General features: G+C 32.0%; 1 protein-coding gene across 1 annotated transcript in view; it reads left to right on the top strand.

Moving 5' to 3' along the window:
- Positions 1-24,259, top strand: part of LOC131048466 (endonuclease 2-like) — a 196,687-nt gene that overhangs the window by 55,262 nt on the left and 117,166 nt on the right. Inside the window, exons 2-8 of the mRNA XM_059208386.1 lie at positions 15,083-15,190; positions 15,316-15,371; positions 15,569-15,652; positions 16,744-16,836; positions 16,999-17,066; positions 17,417-17,490; positions 17,587-17,710. Coding sequence (XP_059064369.1) covers positions 15,083-15,190; positions 15,316-15,371; positions 15,569-15,652; positions 16,744-16,836; positions 16,999-17,066; positions 17,417-17,490; positions 17,587-17,710 — 607 coding nt within the window. The remainder of the gene's footprint in view (positions 1-15,082; positions 15,191-15,315; positions 15,372-15,568; positions 15,653-16,743; positions 16,837-16,998; positions 17,067-17,416; positions 17,491-17,586; positions 17,711-24,259) is intronic.

Raw genomic sequence — 24,259 nt, 5'->3', positions numbered from 1 at the left:
TAAGCAATTCCTAACCACTTAATCTCCTTAATCACATTTCCCATGATTAATCTTAGCCAGTAGATCTTCAAACTTGACTAGGTTCATTGAATCCTTCGAACTAAAAAATGTTTTATCTTGCCTTGAAACTTGTATAGCTTCCCTGGTACTTGTGCTCGGTTATGACCATTCAATCTGTGTTGTAGATCCAACTCTTGAATTTTCATTTCCGTTGATCCTTAGCAAACTTCTTGCATGACATTCCAATCTTCTATAAATCTCCAGCTCATTGGCATCCTTCATTTAATAATGTATTTATTCATCCAATGCATTTTGTTACTACTCGGTTGATACTGGGTAAATACTAAACTTTACTCGGTAACTTCTTTCTTCTTTAACTGACACTAATAACCTTGGTGTTTACTGACTAGCTCCTTGCTCAGTAAAATAGAACAGTATCAAACCTTTACTCATTCTATTACATGAAATATTTTCTCCTTCTTATTCAGTCTTCGAATACACATATATAGGATATCAAAACAATCAAAATAACATAATCTCATCACTGTCTAACTTGGTAATAGTTTCCCATTGAATAACTTATTACTCCCCTTCATTTTCACATTCTTTCTGTGTCACTTACTAACCTCTTGATACTCAACAAAACATACTCTTTAAGATATGGCAACATCATACTAAATCAGAAAATCAATTGCTTGACATCAATGACAAAATAATATTATTAAGACAATAATCATCCTTTATCAATTATATCATCAATCTCCAACAACCTTTTCAATATCATCATACCAACAAACTTAATGTAATGCCAACAATCTCCCCCTTTGGCATTGATGACAATACCAACTTGATTTATTCCAATTGATTCAGACTGTTGTTATTCTTATCCTATTATCCTTGAGCTATAAAATTCTCCTGTGATCTTCTCCCCCTGTCATTAGTCTTCTCCCCCTTTGACAACAATGCCAAAAGTAAAACTAATCCATGATTACTTCCCCTATGAAGTAATTTCCTTGCTTGTTGTCTCATCTTAGTCTCGGTCAAGGCATCTTGTCTTCATGCACTATTTCCTGCACAACTTTAGACAACCTTCTAAAGTGTGTAAATCAGCATCAACCCACAAATAGTATTCTGTAGAGTCATAGAATTGATGCTTTCACTGAACTCTATGAGTGATTACTAGATAGGGGTAGGACCCCTAAATTACTTCTTAGATACTCAAAAGTGTCCCTTGGCAGTGGCTTTGTGAAGATGTCTACTATTTGTTCCTTTGTGCTAACATACTCTAGCACAACTTTCTTTTCTTGAACTTCTTATCTTAGATAATGATACTTTAAAGAGATATTCTTTGTCTTAGAGTGCATTACCGGATTCTTTGAAATGTTAATAGCACTTGTATTATCACAAAATATAGTCACTGGCTCAATAACTATCTCATTCATACCTTCCAACAATTGTTTGATCCATGCTATATTGGTACAATTCAATGTTGCAGCGACATATTTAGCTTCAACTATTGACTGTGAAATGCATCCTTATTTCTTGCTAAGCCAACTCACTAGTCTTTCTCCCAAAAAGAAAGCTCCATCGCTTCTGCTTTTCCTGTCATCAATATTTCCTACCCAATCAGCATCAGTATAGACTTTTAAGTCAAAATCATTCCTCTTTTTATATAGTAAACCATAATCTTCAGTGCCTCTCAAGTATCTGAAAATTCTCTTGATTGTTGTCATATGGGTTTCTTTGGGATTTGTAGAAAATCTTGTAGCTATACCTACTGCATGTGCTATATCAGGCCTGTTGTGAACTACATATTGCAACTTTCAAATCATAGATCAGTAAAGTGTCTCATCAACATATGCAAATTCATCATTCTTTGATAGTTTACAATTAGTAGTCATAGGAGTACTTACAGGTTTAGAATCCTCCATTCCAAATTTCTTCAAAATTTCCTTTATATACTTGGATTGAGTAATGAAAATCCTATTTTTCATTTGCAATATCTGTAAACCTATAAAATACTTTATTTCACCGATTAATGACATCTCAAATTCTTTGCACATTTCATTTCCAAAGTTCTTGCATAAAGAATCATTTCCACAAAAAAATGATATCATCAACAAATATGGCTGAAATCAGTATTCCATTATCCTCATCATTCTTCATATACATGTTGTTTTCACTAGTCCTCATAAATCCAATCTTGATTAAGTAAGACTGCAACCTTTCATACCATGCTCTAGGTGCTTTCTTTAGGCCATATAAAGCTTTGTTCAACTTACATACCTGATCTTTATTCTTCTCTTCAATAAATCCTTCAAGTTGTTCAATATGGACTTCTTCTTCTAGTATACCATTCAAAAATGCAGATTTAACATCCATTTGATATACCTTAAAAATTTTGTAAGTAGCATATGCCAACAATGTTCTCACTCCTTCAAGTCTTTCCATAGGTGCAAAAGTCTCACCATAGTCTATTCCTTCTTCTTGAGCATAACCTTTGCAAACTAGCCTTGCTTTATTTCGAATGACCTCACCTTTTTCATTTAGCTTATTTCTGAAAATCCACTTTGTATCGATTACATTTTTCTCTTTTGGTCTTGGGACCAGTGTCCATGTTTCATTTTTCTTGATTTGTTCAATCTCTTCTATCATAGCATTCACCCAATCTTCATTACTTAATGCCTATTTTACTATCCTCGGTTCAAACTTGGATATTAGACATGTGTCCTGTCTTAGTTTGTTCCTTGTCATCACTGCAGCATCCTTACCTCCTATAATCTGACTTGATTCATGATTTCTTCTAACATATTTTGTTAATATAGGCTTGGTAGGCTCTGTATGATCTTCTTCATCACTCTATAACTGAGTATTTTCTTCATTGGCTTTCTCAGTTAGACTTTTCGGTTGTACATATACAAACTCTTCATAATCTTCTAGTTCTTTGGAGTTTCCTTCATCATTCCTTTCTGCAAATTCATCAATTTTCACATTTGCACTTTCCACTATTTTGTTAGATATTTGGTCAGACATTTAAATGCTTTACTCCTATAGGAATAACCAAGACATATTCCTTCCTCGCTTTTCTAATCAAATTTTCCATTTCTATCATCTTTGTGAACATAACATCTACTTCTAAATATTTTAAAATAACTTACATTTGGTTTCTTGTCATACCAGATTTCATACAGTCTCTTCATAGTTCCTTTCTTTAGTTGTACTCGGTTCAGGGTGTAAACTACAGTGCTTATTGCTTCTCTCCAAAATATTTGAGGTACTTTCTTTTCTATCATCAAGGTTCTGGCACAATCTACAATTAATTTGTTTCTTCTTTTAGTTATCCCATTTTGTTGTGGTGTTCTCGGTGCAGACACTTGTCTCTTTATACCATGATCATTGTAGAATAAGTTAAATTCATCTGAAATGAACTCTCCTCCTCTATCAGATCTTAGACATTTCAACTATCTTCTTGTTTCATTTTCAACTCTTGCCTTATACCATTTGAACATTTGAAAGGCTTCTGATTTCTCTTTTAAAAACATAACCGACATCATCCTTGAGTAATCATCCACAAATAATATGAAGTATTTATCAGCATAATAACTTTGAACTTTCATAGGACCACATAGATCAGTGTGAACAAGATCTAAAATTCCTTTAGAAGTGTAATACTTACTTGTAAAGCTTGATTTTGTCATCTTACCCATCTGGCATCCTCAACATATTGCATTCTCAAGTTTTTCCAATCTCGGTAGACCTCTTACTCGGTGCTTCTTACTTATTTTGATCAGGTTATCAAAATTTACATGACAAAATCTTTTATGCCATAACCAGGTATCTTCTATTTTTGCATACAGACAATAGTTCCAAGTTGAGTCAAGATGAAATGTATTACCTCTTGTTTGAGTCCCGGTAGCAGCCAATTTTCCATGTTTGTCACGAACTTTGACAATTCCTTTCTGAAATTCTATTTGGTATCATGTATTGTTTAGTTGTGCTACACTCAACAAATTGTATTTTAGACCTTCAAACCAATATAGATCATCAGATTTAGCATTGTCAAGAAGTGTGATAGATCCTTTACCGTTCACAGGACATGGTGCATCATTACCAAATCTTACATAACCTCCATCATAATCTTCTAATTTAACAAACTTGTGTTTATCACCTGTCATGTGATGTGAGCATCCACTATCTATGATCCAAGAATCATTATTATTTATGTGTGATATTAAGGATTTTTCTTCATACCTTTCTTCATCTGATCCATCTTTGATAGCCACATATACAACTTCCTATGTCTCAATCCCATCAGATTTTTCATCATTGGATTCCTTATCAGCTACTAGGCATGTCTTTCTATCTCTCCTTCTGAAGTCTTGGTACCCTCTGTATTGGTTGTCTTTATGTCTGTCATCTCGATATTCTCTCTTTTCACTAGATTCTTTGTCAGGACAGTTTGAAGACATATTTCCAATTTTATCACAGTTAAAACATTTCAAAGGTAACTTTCCTTTATACTTACCTTTTCCTCTCAGTAACCTTCTGGCCAATAATTCTTCAAACTCTTCTTGCTTTCTAATTTCGTCATATAGTTTGTGTACTTCTTCCATGTTTTTGCAAAATCTCTCACTTGCTCCACTATGATTTTCTTCAGCATACTTATACATTCTATCATTGTAATCATTAGATTCATCAAGATGAAAAGAATTGAATGCAGATTCAACTTTGTTAACCAAAGACCCACTATTATCAAAATTACTCAACTCAAAAGCATGTAGCTTACTGATAGTAGCATCCAAAGAGACTGGCATGTTTGGTACAGACCTTAATTCATTAATTGCAGAGACTCAAATGGCATAAGCAGGTAGAAGTGTTCTCAGCAACTTACTTGTTACATCCTTTTCTTAAATAGTTCCTCCTGCTCCTTTGATTTGATTGACAGCTTCCTTTAACCTTGTACTGTATTGGATTATGTTCTCACCTTCATTCATTCTCATGGATTCAAGTTGTCCACTTAGATTGTCTACTTTTGCTCTTTGAACATGTTCATCACCACCATACACAGATATAAGCTTATTCCACATAGCTTTGGCTTCATTACAACCTTCTAGATCATTAAACTCTGAGTCAGACAATGCTGATGTTATTTAAATCATTGCTTGAATATGTTCTTTCTTTGCCTTTATCTCTTCCATTGTTATCGGGTAGGTGCTAGGTGCAGTGTAATCATTCTCCAGATAATATGTTGCATATTCTCCAATTCTTGATAAGTGCAGCTTCATCCTTTTCTACCATGTGGAGAAACTTGACTTGTTCAACTTTGGTGCATCCCTTTTATAGATCTTCGGATCTTGCCTCAAGTTCCTTTAAACTTTTCTTTTAGAGTTCTAGCTCTGATACCAATTGTTAGTTAGATGAGAGGAGGGGGTGAATTAGATAAAATCACAATACAATGATCTATCTAGATTCAACCTCGGTAGAACTTACTTGACATGCAACTATGATTGTAAATCATTCAAACTCATAAACTAATAAACTTGAAACATCAAAATACATTTAACACTAGATTTAACGTGGAAACCCAAATAGGGAAAAACCACTATGGGATTTCAGACCCACTAAGAAAAAATACTCTTCTAGAGTATGCTTGGTTAAAAGCCAATCCTATTAAAGATTACATAAACAAATTTGCTAGATGTGACCCGGTCAAGGGATTTCCCTTAGATCTATCATAATCTTGCACTTTGTTAGAAGTGACTTTGTCAAAGGATTTCAAATACTCATTCAGAATGTTACCTTTCTAGAGGATTTACAAATAAGACTGTTAGGTCCACTCGGTTAAGAGACTTCCTCTCACTTACAAAAATAAATAACAGTAATAAAATATATTTGCAACTTCACATCTAAAATGTTAAAGCAGATTCTATGTGCTCAAAATAATCTTGTTAGAAGACTTATCTTCCTCCTTGCTAGGCTTCTCAATCTGTTCTTCAATCTTCTGTACTCAGTAATCACCTCTGCAGTATCACTGCTCTTCTATTTGCCTGCATTATGTGTTCATCAACTTTTCCTTATTTATAAGCAATTCCTAACTGCTTAATCTCCTTAATCACATTTCCCATGATTAATATTAGCCATTAGCTCTTCAAACTTGACTAGGTTCATTGAATCCTTCAAACTGAAAAATGTTTTATCTTGCCTTGAAACTTGTATACCTTCCTTGGTACTTGTACTCAGTTATGACCATTCAATCTATGTTGTAGATCCAACTCTTGAATTTTCATTGTCGTTGATCATTAACAAACTTCTTGCATGACCTTCCAATCTTTTATAAATCTCTAGCTCATTGGCATCCTTCATTTAATAATGTATTTATTAATCCAATGCATTCTGTTACTGCTCGGTTGATACTTGGTAAATACTAAAATTTACTCGGTAACTTCTTTCTTCTTTAACCGACACTAATAACCTTGGTGTTTACTGACTAGCTCCTTTCTCGGTAAAATAGAACAGTATCAAACCTTTACTCATTCTGTTACATAAAATATTTTCTCCTTCTTATTCAGTCTTTGAATACACATATATAGGATATGAAAACAATCAAAATAACATAATATCATCATTGTCTAACTCAGTAATAGTTTCCCATTGAATAACTTATTACTCCCCTTCATTTTCACATTCTTTTTGTGTCACTTATCGACATCTTGATACTCAACAAAACATACTCTTTAAGATATAGCAACATCATACTGAATCAGAAAATCAATTGCTTGACATCAATGACAAAATAATATTATTAAGACAATAATCATCATTTATAAATTATATCATCAATCTCCAACAACCTTCTCAATATCATCATACCAAAAAACTTAATGTAATGCCAACATTCGGGCCCCCGTTACCTTTCGGCTCGAGAGCCTAAAGCAGAAATAGGCCCCCATTTTTAGGAGCGTGTTTTGCAACACATAGACTTCTGCTAATTTGTGACTCATTACCTTGTTCTTGCCCTTAATTGTAAATTTTGCACAATGATCTCTAAAATAAATATTTCCCTTCCCCTATGTCACTGCTCTCCTTTTTTTCCCTGACGTCTTTTCCAGAATGCTTTTGTTGTTCTCCCTCCTTTAATGTATATTTTTTTTGTACCCTCAGTGTATGTAACCCTGGAAATTATTCCTCCTCCATGTTGGCTATTAAATTATGGTTTTAAGATGATTGGTCCACGAGGGCCTCACTTAGTGAACCTGGGTTATAGTACATGTGTTCATGGCATACTAAAGATTCTCCCTATTTTAAAAAATATTGCCCTAAACTCCTTTTTTGTCACTCCCTCCCAATACACAAGCTAAATTAAAAGCCCCCCTATTTTCACCAAATATTGTTTTTTTCATACCCTGAATTAAAAAACCCACTATTTTCACCGATAGGCAATATATTGTACCATCATTTTTGGGATATTAAACCCCCCAATATGAATGCATGTGATATAATATTGCCTAGTTAGTGAAGCCCCCTTGGATTGGTCTCCATGTGACTTTTCTTAAATGGGAGTTGTTAGCACCTTCAATATTTCTTGCCCAAAAGGGAAACAAAACTATGTTCTAGCAAGAATTTAAATCTCCTTTTTCTGGGCATGTTCTTTTTTATCATTGACCTTTATTCTAATCACCTATTGTTTAAGTCACTTTCCCATGGGATTTTTACCATTGGAAACTAGCCCCTAGTTCCTAGTATAGTTTCCTCAACCAGTAACTTGAACGATTAATTTACATTATCCCCTCCCGTATGATGTCTTAGGGACTTAAATCAAAGAATGTGCTTTAAGTTGTTTATAAGTGGGCCCCACTTTTGATATGTTTTTCATGTATGATTGATTTGTTGTCTGATTTGGCGGTTAAGTAACGTTCCAAAAAGAACTCAACACTCAGTGAGGGCACCTTTCTTATTCCATTGAGTCTTGAGTCATGCCGCAAAATATTAAGAGCTCAAAGATTGATGAAATTTCTACCTATATCTCAGCGAGTATCCAAGAAGAATGGTTTTCGATATGTAAAATACACTCGACACTCGTATAGGGTGTATTCTTTATTTTAACAAGCTCTGAGTAAAAGAGGACGCATGCTTTGTCAACTGATAAAAAGGGGGTATAACATAAGCTTGACATGTGGTGAGAGAAACAGGATGACTTCAACAAGTTCTAATAGAAGAAAGATATGGATTCAGAGAAAGCTCAAAGGGAATTATTGAACACAATGTATCACTGAGAGGGGGGTGAATCAATGGTTCCTAAATTTTTTTCCCTTTCAGAACAACCTTAGAATATTGATTATCATCCTAACCACTAAATAGTCAAACCAGTAAGACAAATGAAGATACCAAAAGAGACAATCACACAAATGCAACCCACAACACCAGATGTACGAGGAAAACTCAATATGGGAAAAACCTCGGTGAGAAATGCTGTTGGAGACTATTGCTCCAATCTAGCCTCACAAGTGAAATACTAAATTACAAAGGTTTAGGGCACCAACCCAATGAGCACCAAACTTTGTTTATTTAGGGCACCAAACCAAGGAGCACCAACCCCTGGCCCAAGCTCCAACTTGGTGATGTATATTGAAATACAATTTTGATACAATTATAGCTTCTAGTTGCCAATTAGTTATGCAACACTTGATCAAATAGATTTTTGTTAGTTAATAGCCTTCTCTTCTTCTCTCTCAGCCTCACACCATGCTCGGTCACACTTGGATACCTTCTTGACTGATTACACCTCACTTGTTAGCTCAACTGTTAGACCAGCAATAGTTTATCGGTACTCTGTCTCTGCCAGTTAAACCCTCTCATAGGTTTGCCTACTAACTCACTCTGCAACTTTCTTATAATAAACTCTAAGGAAGATGATCCTTTCTCTATGATCAAGCTCTCTTCACTCTACTTCTTCACATCAAGCATCAAACATTTCTATCTCGAGCTCATCTATTTATAATCTAGGATTCCAACTTAAAAACCACACTCAATCAATGACATGTTAGATTTTTCCTTCTTCAACTTGAACCAAATCTAATCTGATTTGATCTGCTTTTCTAGGGATATAATCTTCATGACATCAATCAATCACCAGCAAAGCTTTGCATTCCAATGCGTGTTTTCTAAATCTGGAGGTCTGCACCATGCATTTTTGCTTTTCTTTGTCATACGTCATCAATGGTCTTGTTGTTTCCTTCATCAAACGGGTATGAAGATCAAATCTTCTTGTAGGATTAGTTCAGTCACTTTGCCAGCTTGCCTTCCTCAAGCCACAATCCTCTAGCATCTGTTGTGGCTTGCAGGTTCTTCATTAAAGTCAACCTACTTGCTAATTTGTTACGTCGATGTACACTCCATCTACCTATGCAATACCACCAACTGGCATCCAGTTGGCATTCTTGTCGACATCCACCTCTACTTGGATTTGTAAGTTGGTTTGACATTCTTTGTTGAACAAGGTTGACTACCGGCTTAGTTCGCCTTATCGGTATGACCAACAAACATCCTCTATACCAACAACAGATCCTCTTGTTGATTCATCTTGTCTTCCGGTATGATAAACTCTTTGTTCTACTCATAGAGTATTGTTGTGATTCTTTTAGTATTTCGCCTCTTCATCTCAAACAAGCAACTGACCTTCATCCCGGTTTGTGCCTTATTAGTAAGCTTGATAACTGGTAGATGACATAATTCATGTGTACCAGTAGCCTTCCTTTTGTCTGCTCACTCACATGTGCATTGCCATCATATGTCTTGCTCTTCTTGTACCGGTCAATACTTCTTACTTACCGGTGACCTTGCCAAACTAGTTTGACATCAATGACAACTTAATGCCAATAATTCCAACATCAAGCCTTTGCGGGCAGTGATAGATGTTGCCTAAATCAATGGATAAGATTGAAAAAATTGACATGAGGGAAATCAAAATGTGTGGAACTAGGAAACATGAATTTTATGATGAAAAGACAAGAAGATCATGATAAATCGCTTGTACATGATTAGCTCCAGATGGGTAGTCAAAAATCCTTATATGCAACAAGACTGAGGGATTCAAAGCAACGACGAAATAGGTTGCATGGGTATGAGTGCTAGAGCTTTTCAAAAAAGTAAGTGAATTGGCGCCTAGAAGATTAACAAGAAAGCTTTAGTTTTTCAAAAAAACATAAAGTATAAAAGATTATCTACATGTGTGAAATTATGAAGATAGGTTATTTTTAGAGCCTCTGACTTTTCCTTTTAAGTTAACAGTCAACGCATTGGCCAAGTATGATTAAAAAGTGACCTTTTGTGTTTACTTGACAATAATTTCAAAAATGGAGCGATCATATGTGGAGAGGGACTATGTGTTCGTAAGGTGTAAATTTCATGATACTGGGTGGTGGGTTTTTCAATAGATTGCCTTTGTAGCTAAAGGGGTATTGAAAATCCAATGGGTAGCTAAAAGGGTATTGAAAGGCCCTTTTAGTTGGAAGGAACCTTTCAAGAGCTACCCATAATCATCCCTTCACCATCAAATGACTGAGAGGCAAGGGGAGAGGAAAGAAGAATAATAAGGATAGGAGGTGGATGATTCAAATATAGAGCATGTTAAATTCAAACTGAATACTAAATCTGTAACCCCCTCTCTGATTATAACATTGCTCTTTGAGCTCCTCTTTCCACTTTACTAGTTGTTCTACTAGGTTAGTAAGCTCATCCTCTAGCTTTGGGGATGCTCCACTTCTAGTTAGTGTGGTACAAAACTTGCCTCCTCTAAGACATTTGCAATGCAATGGTAGCACGACTCAAAGCAATAGGACCTAAACAATATTTTATTTTCCACCCAGGTGATTCCTAGTGCACAGTCTAATTTTGTGTTATACAATAACTAGATCAAAATGAATTTTTCACTAGGAATGTGTACATATATATGTGTGTGTGTGTAATATATATATAATATATATAATATTATATAATATTATATAATACTATATATAATATTGTATATAGTATTAAATAATATTATATATAATAACAAATATTTAAAAATATTGCAAATGAGGGAATGTCGCAGCCCCCAGGGACTACGACACCCCCATGGTGGTGTTGCAGCCTCCATGAGACAACAGCACCCCCATGCCTCCATGGGACTATGGCACCCCCATGGGTAATGTTGCAACCCCCATGGACTACAACACCTTCATGGGGGATATTGCAGCCTCCATGGGACTACGGCACCCCCATTGGGATGTCATAGCTCTTTAAAAATAGAAAAAAAAAAATGAAAAAAGTAAATAGCTGCCATTTTTCTGTAGATCTCATTTCTTCCGCCATTTTTTCTGCAGATCTCATTTCTTTTGGATCTATACCTAGATGCTTGTAAAAACAAAATAAAACAAAAAGAAGAGACACATTAGATCTAGGGTTTTCTTTGAGAAAGGGAAATAAGAGGAAAACCAGATGCTTCATACAAAATAAAAAGAAAACTACAACTAATAAGATGAAAACAAGAATATTCAAACTACAAACAAAACCCTAGAAAGAGGGCAAGCAACCTGCAAACAAAATCCCAAAAACATTTATTAGCATATGCATTTGAAAATACATTGTGAAAAAACAATCTCCAATGGACTTTGCATGAGCAAAAATTTACTATGACTCTCTTCTTAGATCAATCCCTCTTCAAAACCCCAATCATGCCTCCAAGGATAGGAATGTCGCTACAACCTGCAAAAATAAAGTTAGGGTTTGAACTCCTTTCCCTTTTTGTTGTTTGATTTTAATTTTATTTGTAGCCCTAGAATCCAACAGTGGAGATTGAGCTCATCCTATGGATGAGATTCAATGCACATCCTATTAGTGGGAAAATTTAGTGGGAAAATTTAATGGAAAAATATAGTATATATAATTTGTTTCTTTTGTAATTTTTAGTGGGAAAATTCAATCCTAACTTTTTGGTATTTAAAAATAATAATTTAGTGAGAAAATTGTTAAAAGCATAATGTATTTGAAACAAATAAAATGTAACCTTTGATACAATTATATATATAAATTAAATATGTATGTATGTATGTATGTATGTGTTTATATATGTTTATTTAACTAATATGTATAAATACACATATTAGTTAAATATACATACATACATACATATATATATATATACATATATATATATATATACATACATATATATATATATACATATATATATATATATATATATATATATATGTGCCATCGAATAAAAAAACTCTCAATGCTTTATAAAATAATTTATAAATTTATAAATTAAAAAAAACTTGTACAACCTCAGTTGGCCTAGTGGTAGAGAACTTGTGCTCTTAAAAGAGAGGTCACAAGTTCAAATCTCAAAAGGGAGGTGAGGTATGTACAAAAAAATAAAAAATAAATAAAAAATTTATCAAAAAACTTTTCATCCGACAAAACAACAAATGCATTCTCAAATGCATTAGTGGGTAAGCATAACAACCACATATCCAAAGGTGCAAGAACCCATTCTTTCTATTTGCTTCTTAGTTGAGACCAACAAGCTTTGGATTACACAAAGGAACATGATTAAACACATCAATGTCACAACTAAAGCCAATGTCGTGCTCAATAACCAAAGTAGAGATAGATTAAACACTACCCATCTAACCCTAATGCTAGAAATAATAGACAAGGAAAAATGATGACAAAAAATATTACTTAACAAGTAAAAATTATATACCTAACACTTTTCTTCATTTTTGAATTCACTTGACCATGTTAGCCTTTATGCAATAACTAGCATACAAGTGGCATGTTTATACATTAAGAGTTCACAAATTTCATGAATCTAGTTTTCTTTTTCCTTTAAACATCTCTTGAAACTAGTCCCAATCTTCATTTTATCTATTTTCCTACCTAGTTTGAAATCGTTACACAAAACTAACTTAACTTGATTTGATTTTGTGGTGCATTATTCCTTCTAAAATTCAAAAAAGTTAAATTAAGTACACATCACTCACTTCCAACTAATCACTATATGCAAATTCTCTTTCTTTCAACATACACTAACCTTTTATTGGCAAGCAATTAAAATATAATAATACTAAATTTATAGTTTCAAATATATTATAATAACATTGACTAACTATGAACAATTCTTACTTTTATTTCTAGTTTTAAATATTTTAAAACAACATACTAATCACTATACAACACCTATTAAGTAATAAAATTAATGAAATTTCATTTGATATGCTAAAATGTCACGATAGCTAATTAAGAAGCCCAACTCATTAGATTAAAAAATAAAAAATAATTATAAATATATTATAATAACATTGACTAATTATAAACAACACTTACTATTATTTCTATTTTCAAATATTTTAAATAACATACTAATCACTATACAATATCTATTGAAATTTCATTTGATATGCTACAAATGTCAAATTAATGCAATTTCATTTGATATAGTAAATTGTCACTTTAGTAACAGCGAATGGTATTGTGATGAATATCCCACCTATTTTACATGGTGTGTACGGATTTAATTGTGCAGTCATTTAATACAAGTTACCTCTCAACTTGCAACTCCAGATCTTCCTCGAATATTGTTTTTTTTTCTAACATGAAGTTGAATAAGAAAAAATTGCAGCAGACCCAAATTGGAGAAATTGTTTACATAAACATTTAGCTATTCAGCAATTATTATTTTTATTTATATAATAATAAATAGTTGGATTATTTTCATCATTATAAATTTATTTTACTGTACAAGAATTATTCTGGAATATTATCGTGTACATAATATCTCAATCATTGATATAGGATCTTGGAATTAAATTTGGATTAGTGTATGTGAAATAGGATCTTGTATATTATAATGTATCTATATTAGAATTATATTTTATTGTTGAACTAAATAATCAGAGATATATGTTGAATGCTAAATATCTTAGGTACAACACAAAATTAATAATTCTTATTTAAAAAATTTAGCCAAACAGATATAAAATTAATGAATAGATTTTCTTAAATATATCTTAAAAACATAACATTTATGTAAATGGAGTGGAGTGTAAGACTAGTTTATATTTAAAAAATAATGTTCATGAAAAGAACCTGTGTTCAGTCTCCCCCTTCCTCCTCATATTTTTTGGTTTCAACTTTAGGTGGACCAATAATAAATATAACATGATAAGATAATTTGCAAGATTTTAATCTTCAAAGTAAGCTTTTCTAACAAGCATAATTTTTAATATATTTTTAATTTGATTACTATATTTACTTCTTCATTTGATTCATATTAATATATTTACTTTTTATTTTCTTGTGAAAATATAATATTACTTAACATCAAGGTCGACTCTACCTTTGACACGTGTGAAAAAATAGAAATAAAAAAATATAGAGAAAAAAATTAAAAATGTGAAGAAATATATAAAAAATTATATGATATAACATAAGTCTAAGTCTAAATTAAAATTAAGCTTACTTTAAACATCAATTAAAAAAAAACTATGCAATGAAAAATATATGTTCTAAAATTTATAAATCTTTTTTTCTAAAAATATATATGCAATATGACATAAATGTCAATTTTTAAAATGCTAGACTTCTTTTAAAAATATTAAATTTTCTAAGACTTATTTTGTAAAGTTTACTAATTTTTAATTTCTATATTTTAAAAAAAAATGTTTATAAATTACTTTTAATACATTATAATCTAATATTTAGTTAAAATATTTATTTATATACATTATAATCTAAGATTTAGTTAAAATATTTATTTATTAATTAATTAATTATTTTTTCTAATTTTTCAAATTTTTTTTAACTTTTTATTAATAATAACTCCTCTAACTCCTCTATATGTCATTCTCTAAACCATAGTTATTATTTGTTATATAACATTAATAGTTTACAATTATATCATTCTCTATAACTTAAAAACAAACTAGAAGTAACATAAGATTATTTATGATGAAGCTATTAATTAAATGAGATTAAGCTATTAATTAAATAAGATTAGTTGTTTCTCAAAATCTGTTTTGATTGTTCCAAATAGGGGATTGCCATAATGAGCATGGAGTAGAGGGGATGTGTCTTGAAGGAGCCATAAAAAATTATACTTCTCAACTTGTGACTTATGATCATAAATCTCATGGAAAGCCCTGTAAGATTCTCTCTTTTATTATCTTTTCTTTTGAAGCTAATGTATATATCTATCTTTCTATTGGAAGCTAATGTATAGTCTTGAAATTTCTATTGGAAGCTAATGTACAATCTTGAAATTTGCAGATAATTTAACTGAAGCTTTATTGTTTTTGTCTCATTTTATGGGAGATATTCATCAGGTCATTTTTTTCTTATTCATTAAATAGTTTCTAACAAGAACCATCATATATTATATGCATCTTATTAGATGTAAACTCATTAATGTAAATTTCATAGTAAGAAGATATAGTTTTTTTCTTTTTAAAAGCATATTTCGAATCTCATATCTTGTATTTAAAAATATATTCATAAATTGTTGGATAAAAAAATGTTACAGCCTTTACATGTGGGATTCACTTCAGATAGAGGTGGAAATTCAATAAAACTATACTGGTATCGTCGAAAGAGTAATTTACATCATGTGAGTAATGTCTATTGATTTTTGTTTTTCAATTTCATAGTATTAATAAATAAAGAGCAATTTATATCATGTGAGTAATGTCTATTGATTTTTGTTTTTCAATTTTATAGTTTTAATAAATAAAATTTATAAATATTTTAGATATTATTTTAGATTGGAATATTTTTTTAAATTATTGTGCTTCTTAAGTTCATTCTATGTTAGTTTTTCTTCATGATAAGATTTATGTGTTAATATAATTCTTACAAGTAGACATTTTTTCTTAAATTTCAAAAGATATTTAATATGTAAATGTTAAGCAATTTATATTGAAAAAATATTTTATTGTTTTTGTTTGGAGAGTAGAATAGTTCTATATCATAAACATGAGTTTGAATAATGAAATATAGATGATACAAATAAACATATATTTGATAAAATGTACTATTGTATTTTTTTATGTACTTTTAATTATATTTCATATCTTATACAAGCCCAATTACAAATGGTTCAATAAATATTCTTATTTGATATTTTAATTAAAGAAATAATTTCAAGAATAAATATCCCAAGTTCATGTTAGATTCTTCCATTCTTTTCTTCATTTAAATTTATTTTATTCAATATATTATTCAAAACACTTAAATTTTTTTCAAGTATGAAAATAAATCAAGATTGATTTTGACAAACAATTCATTTCATTTTTTTTATATATTAATTTTTTTTTACTATCTCATAAGTTCTATCTCTATCCAGTATTTATAAACATATTTTTATCTCTTAATCTTTTGTCTATGAAATTGGAGCTCAAAGTGTTAAGAATTAATTTGAGTAGATGCTTGTATTTATTTCATTGGAAAAAGTATATTAATTCTATTTTAAAAAAATAATATTATCAAATACATTAAAAAAATACACGATTTTAAAAAAATAAATAGAAAAATTTCCAGTGCAAGACTTGGATACCCACTTCCTGATATCGAGAAGAAGGTCATTTAAAGAAGTATGTACCTCTCATTCGTTAATTTCAGTTTGCATTCCTTAACAAAAAAAAATTAATTTTACATACTACTATAATCTATTTCAATAATTTGTTGTTTTATTGGAAACAGATTTGGGATAGTGGGATCATTGAGACAGCCATGAAAGATTTTTATGACAATGATCTTGAAGCTATGATAGAAGATATTCAAACCAATATTACTGTATGTTTCCTCTTTTCTTGATATATATTTAAAATTAATCATTCCCTTCATCATAAGAAGAAACTAGACTTCTCATATCATAAATAGTTATCTTTATGTTTGTAAGTTGTTATTTCTTAGATAATTTTTTTAGTCTTAATTATTTTCTTGTCCTTAAAATAGGAAATTTGGTCAAATGATGTAACTACATGGGAAGAGTGTCACACGGATGAAACTTCTTGCCCTAAATTGTAAGTATTAAAATATACTATGTTAATCATTAAGCACAATTATAATATTGATAATACCATGAAATTTTCTATTTCTTAATATTTAACCAAAATAAGGGATTCCCACTTTCAATGAAACAATTCTAGTCATAGTTCATGAAACACTTCAATGTTGTAGATGAAACAATATCTAGAAAATATTTGTATTCCTAAACAAAGTAGAAATGCTATAGGTTGAAAATATAATATTAATTATTATATATATTTTGCATGAAATAAATCTAGATATTTAAGTATTAATAATTCTTATATAACTAAGATAATATCTTATTTGATTACTAATAGATGAGAATTTGAATTGTTAATCATAGATATGCAGATGAGAGTATCATTCTTGCTTGCAAGTGGGCTTACCAAGATGTTGAGGAAGATGATATCTTGGAAGGTACATATTGATTGATATCAAATTTAATAACCCGTCTATATCTTCTTTATTTTTAAATTTTATTAGCCATAACTATTTGTATACTTTCATTTGCAGATGACTATTTTCTCTCACGTCTACCCATTATTGAGAATCAACTTGCAAAAGGAGGCATAAGATTGGCTGCAACACTCAACCTTATCTTTGATTCAAAACAAGACTACACTCTACATTCAGAATTGTAAAATAAATTAGCATTATAACATGTATACTATGTGTTGATGGTGTTTTGATACAATATCAAACACAGAATAAAATACCAAAGGTACTCTATCCTCTCGTCATAAAAAGACTCTGAAATGCTAAAGATTTGTGAAGGATCACTTGAGATGACTCCAATGTTCTTTTATGTTAGGTCTTAATGTGTTGGATAGCTTCAATGGTATTGATTTTATTTGTTGTACCTGCGAGGGGACTTACGTACTTTCTTGCTTCAACTTCAATGGTTATGATGTTCTTCAAATGATTTTGCAATAAAGCTCTTTTTCCTATATCTACTGATGGTTGATAAAAAAAAGTGAAAAAGGAGTAGGGTTTAGAAATGCCATGCTAAACTAAGAATGCAAGGCAATGGCGATCTTAAGTGAGCTCAACTAAGCTTTGCTTTGCCATCTTTGAATATCTCTACAAGGCTATTCCAATCTCCTAAGGAGCGCTTAATGGTTTTCAAATCACTAACTTCAAACATAAACACCTTCAAGACGAAGAATATTAATGATGAAATAGCAATTGAAGTTAAGTATGAACTTTAATGATTCTAGTTGACTACACAAGGCAAGTATGCAATCAACACACTGCTAGTAGTATGGATATGGAGCTTCACTTTCAATCACACATGCATCTTTCACTCATCTAAAACTTGAAAGAAAATTCTATTCTAACTTTTTTTGTCTTTTCAATAATAAGCTCTCACAAAAGATATGAAGAACCAAGGAAATGTTTCAAAATAGAATAAGTCGCCAATGCTTCAATGATTTTATTAATTCTAAAAACATTGAACAACAATTCTTCAAAAGTCTCTTGATTGATCTCCTTCTTGTCCTTGATATGTCATTTCTAATCTTCTAATAAAATTATTTTAGTACTTTTAAAAAGAACAAAATCAAATTCTTTCCCGTTCTTTCACAAATTGCAATGAAGGTTAAAAATAAACACCATGCCTGTGTGGAGCAGCACCTCCACTTAGAATAGAAAATCATTGCAATGGAAAGATAAAAAGAACTTTTTTTTCATGTCTTTGAAGGGATAGGTATTATGCTCTCCCCTTCAATGGGTGATCAGGAATCCAAACTCTCTTATTTTATGCTTTCAATAAATTTTTGTACTTACATCCTTTAGAAGGCTTGTACTCTTGATTTTCCCTTAAGGCGCCATTAAGGTCGGTGAGAGGGGAACGACCTAAGTGGCAACGACTAAAGCCAAGTAATCCAAACCACTATAAATAAATGTGTATGTGATAAAAATCATATGTGACAAGTGTTACATGCTATCAAAATGACGTTATGCCTCCCTCAGTGCCTATATGGTACATAAAAAATTTATAGAGCATAACCTCTATAGAATGGGAGACCTCCCTCAATAGATTGTAAAATGCTGCTGATTGTGACCACTCAAACGAAACCCTTTCTAAAGGAATTTTAGATCTTGTGCACACTGATCTTTGTGGTCCTATGAAAGTTCAAAGTTATTATGGTGATAAATACTTCATATTATTTGTGGATGATTACTCAAGGATGATGTCAGTTATGTTTCTAAAAGAGAAATCAGAAGCCTTTCAAATGTTCAAATGGTATAAGGCAAGAGTTGAAAAAGAAACAGGAAGACAATTGAAATGTCTAAGATCTGATAGAGGAGAGTTCATTTCTAATGAATTTAACTTATTTTGCAATGATCATGGTATAAAGAGACAAGTGTCTGCACCGAGAACACCACAGCAAAATGGGATAGCTAAAAGAAGAAACAGATCAATTATAGATTGTGCCAGAACTTTTATGATAGAAAAGAGAGTACCTCAAATATTTTGGAGAGAAGCAATAAGCACTACAGTTTACACCCTGAATCGAGTACAACTGAAGAAAGGAACTATGAAGACATGATATGAAATCTGGTATGACAAGAAACCAAATGTAAGTTATTTTCAAATATTTGGAAGTAGATGTTATGTTTACAAAGATGACAGAAATGGAAAATTTGATCAGAAAAGTGAGGAAGGAACATTTCTTGGTTATTCCTCTAGGAGTAAAGCATTTAAATGTCTGATCAAATCATCTAACAAAATAGTGGAAAGTGCAAATGTGAAAATTGATGAATTTGTAGAAAGGAATGATGAAGGAAATTCCAAAGAACCGGAAGATTATGAAGAGTTTGTATATGTACAACTGAGAAGTCTTACCGAGAAAGCCGATGAAGAAGATCATACAGAGCCTATCGAGCCTATATTAGCAAAATATGTCAAAAGAAATCATGCATCAAGTCAGATTATAGGAGATAAGGATGCTCCAGTGGTGACAAGGAACAAACTAAGATAGAACACATGTCTGATATCTGAGTTTGAACCGAGGATAGTAAAAGAGGCATTAAGCAATGAAGATTGGGTGAATGCTATGACAGAAGAGATTGAACAAATCAAGAAAAATAAAACATGGATACTAGTCCCAAGACCAAAAGAGAAAAATGTAATCAATACAAAGTGGATTTTTAGAAATAAGCTAAATGAAAAAGGTGAGGTCATTCGGAATAAAGCAAGGCTAGTTTGCAATGGTTATGCTCAAGAAGAAGGAATAGACTATGGTGAGACTTTTGCACCTGTGGCAAGACTTGAGGGAGTGAGAACATTGTTGGCATATGCTTCTTACAAAAATTTCAAGGTATATCTAATGGATGTTAAATTTGCATTTTTGAAAGGTATACTAGAAGAAGAAGTCTATATTGAACAACCTGAAGGATTTATTGAAGGGAAGAATAAAGATCAGGTATGTAAGTTGAACAAAGCTTTATATGGCCTAAAGCAAGTACCTAGAGCATGGTATGAAAGGTTGCACTCTTACTTAATAAACATTGGATTTATGAGGACTAGTGAAAACAACAACATGTATATGAAGAATGATGAGGATAATTGAATATTGATTTCAGCCATATTTGTTGCTAATATTATTTTTTGTGGAAATGATTTTGTATGTAAGAACTTTGGAAATGAAATGTGCAAAGAATTTGAGATGTCATTAATCGGTGAAATAAAGTATTTTATAGGTTTACAAATACTGCAAATGAAAAATGGGATTTTCATTACTCAATCCAATTATATAAAGGAAATCTTGAAGAAATTTGGAATGGAGGATTCTAAACCTGTAAGTACTCCTATGACTACTAATTGTAAACTATCAAAGAATGATGAATCTGCATCTATTGATGAGACACTTTACCGATCTATGATTGGAAAGTTGCAATATGTAGTTCATAGTAGGCCTGATATAGCACACGCAGTAGGTATAGCTGCAAGATTTTCTGCAGATCCCAAAGAAACCCATATGACAACAATCAAGAGAATTTTCAGATACTTGAGAGCCACTGAAGATTATGGTTTACTATATAAAAAGAGGAATGATTTTGACTTAAAATTCTATACTGATGCTGATTGGGTAGGAAATATTGATGACAGGAAAAGCACAAGTGGTGGAGCTTTCTTTTTGGGAGAAAGACTAGTGAGTTGTCTTAGCAAGAAACAAGGATGCATTTCATAGTCAACAACTGAAGTTTAATATGTCATTACAGCATTGAATTGTACCAATATAGCATGGATCAAACAACTGTTGGAAGGTATGAATGAGACAGTTAGCGAGCCAGTAACTATATTTTGTGATAATACAAGTGCTATTAACATTTCAAAGAATCCGGTAATGCACTCTAAGACAAAGCATATTTCTATAAAGTATCATTATCTAAGAGAAGAAGTTCAAGAAAAGAAAGTTGTGCTGGAATATGTTAGCACAAAGGAACAAATAGAAGACATCTTCATAAAGCCACTGCCAAGGGACACTTCTGAGTATCTCAGAAGTAAGTTAGGGGTCCTACCCCTATCTAGTACTCACTGACAAAGTTTGGTGAAAGCATCAATTCTATCACTCTACGAAATACTATTTGTGATTTGATGCTGATTTACACACTTTAGAAGGTTGTCTAAAGTTGTGCAAGAAACAGTGAATGAAGACAAGATGCTCTGACCGAGACTAAGATGATACATTTAAATATGTTTTAATAGCAAGGAAATTACTTCACAGGGGAAGTAATCATGGATCAGTTTTACTTTTGGCATTGTTATCAAAGGGGGAGAAGACTAATGACATGGGGAGAGACTAACAGGAGAAGAATAACAACAGTTAGAATCAATTGGAATAAATCAAGTTGGTATTGCCATCAATGCCAAAGGGGGAGATTGTTGGCATTACAATAAGTTTGTTGGTATGATGATATTGAGAAGGTTGTTGGAGATTGATGATATAATTCATAAAGGATGATTACTGTCTTAATAATATTATTTTGTCATTGATGTGAAGCAATTGATTTTCTGATTCAGTATGATGTTGCCATATCTTAAAAAGTATGTTTTGATGAGTATAAAGATGTCGGTAAGTGATAGAAAGAATGTTAAAATGAAGGGGAGTAATAAGTTATTCAATGGGAAGATATTACCGAGTTAGACAGTGATGAGATTATGATATTTTGATTCTTTTGATATCCTATATATGTGTATTCAAAGACTCAATAAGGAGAAAAGATTTCATGCAATAGAATGAGTAAAGGTTTGATAGTATTCTATTTTACCGAGCAAGGAGCCAGTCAGTAAACTCCAAGGTTATTGGTGTCGGTTAAAGAAGGAATAAGTCACCGAGCGTCGTCAGCAAGAAAAGCTACCGAGACAGTAACCGAGATGAATACAGAATGTCAACCAAGTAAAGTTCAGAATTAACCGAGTATCAACCGAGCAGTAACAGAACACATTGGATGAATTAATACATTATTAAATGAAGGATGCTAATGAGCTGGAGATTTATAGAAGATTGGAATGTCATGCAAGAAGTTTGTTAAGGATCAACGGTAATGAAAATTCTAGAGTTAGATCTAAAACACAGATTAAACGGTCATAACTGAGCACAAGTACCAAGGAAGGAATACAAGTTTCAAGGCAAGATAAAATGTTTTCCAGTTTGAAGGATTCAATGAACCTAGCCAAGTTTGAAGATCTAATGGCTAAGAATAAATCATGGGAAATGTGATTAAGGAGATTAAGCGGTTAGGAATTGCTTATAAATAAAGAAATGTTGATGAACAAAGTATGCGGGCAAATAGAAGAACAGTGATGTTGCAGAAGTGATTACAGAGTACAGAAGATTGAAGATCTGATTGAAGAACAGAGTGAGAAGCCCAACAAGGAGGAAGATAAGTCTTATGACAAGATTATTTTGAGCACATAGAGTCTGCTATAACATTTCAGATGTGAAGTTGCAGATATATTTTATTACTGTTATTTATTTTTGTAAGTGACAGGAAATCTCTTAACCGAATGGACCTAACAGTCTTATTTGTAAATCCTCTAGCTAGGTAACATTCTAATTGAGTGTTTGAAATCCTTTGACAAGGTCACTTCTAACAAAGTGCAAGATTTTTATAGATCTGAGGGAAATCCCTTGACCGGGTTGCATCTAGCAATGTGTTTATGTAATTTTTAATAGGATTGGCTTTTAACCGAGCATACTCTAGAAGAGTATATTTTCTTTATGGGTCAAAAATCCCACAATGGTTTTTCCCTATTTGGGTTTCCATGTTAAATTTGGTGTTAAATGTGTTTTGATATTTCAAGTTTATCAGTTTATGAGTTTGAATGATTTACAGTCATAGTTGCATATCAAGTAAGTTCTACCGAGGATGAATCTGATTAGAACATTGAATTGTGAGTTTATCTGATTCACCTCCTTCCCTCTCATTTAACTAACAAGCTCAAAACCCTGCTTTGACAAGTATAACTCAACCTTCAGTTTCAGTTGGATCCACCTAAAGTGGCCAAAATGTGAATCAGGGAATAACTAGCTCATCTCAACTGAATGTCAATGCACAATTTGCATACTTTACACCACCTAGTTGGACTTATGGTACACAACTACATGGTCGGTCTACATTTCAAAAAGCTCAAAGGTACTCCAATACTATCCCTTTTGTGGGAAACACTAATCAAGTCAATACACCATTGACACAAATAGAGATCCTGTCTCAACAAATGGAGAATCTTCAGAAACAGATGACCAATATGCAAATAGTCAATGATAAAAAGAGATAAACAATGGAGGACCTCCATCCATATCCTTTTGACAAAAAGTTATACATGCCACCTTTTCCCATGCATTTTGAAACTCCAAGGTTCGACAAATAAAGAGGGAAAGGTGATCCTCGAGATCATGTCAGAGAATTCTTCATGATATGTATCGAGGTAGCTCACGATGATACATACTTAATGGGGCAATTTTCTAAAAGTCTTGGAGGGACAACATTAGAATGGTTTTCACACCTCCCACCTAAGATTGCTTCGTGGGGTGAACTGGTTGAGTTATTCATATCAAACTTTTCATTCAATATAGATAATTGGGTTACCTTTATGGATTTTGCCAATAAGAATCAAACTCGGATAAACAACACCAATCCAGTGCAACCAAGCAATCCAAGACCACAAAGGGCAAGC

Source organism: Cryptomeria japonica, chromosome 7, assembly GCF_030272615.1.
Source record: "Cryptomeria japonica chromosome 7, Sugi_1.0, whole genome shotgun sequence".
Taxonomy (NCBI): domain Eukaryota; kingdom Viridiplantae; phylum Streptophyta; class Pinopsida; order Cupressales; family Cupressaceae; genus Cryptomeria; species Cryptomeria japonica.
Note: the sequence above shows the minus strand (reverse complement) of the source record. Positions and strands in the feature narration are given on the sequence as shown.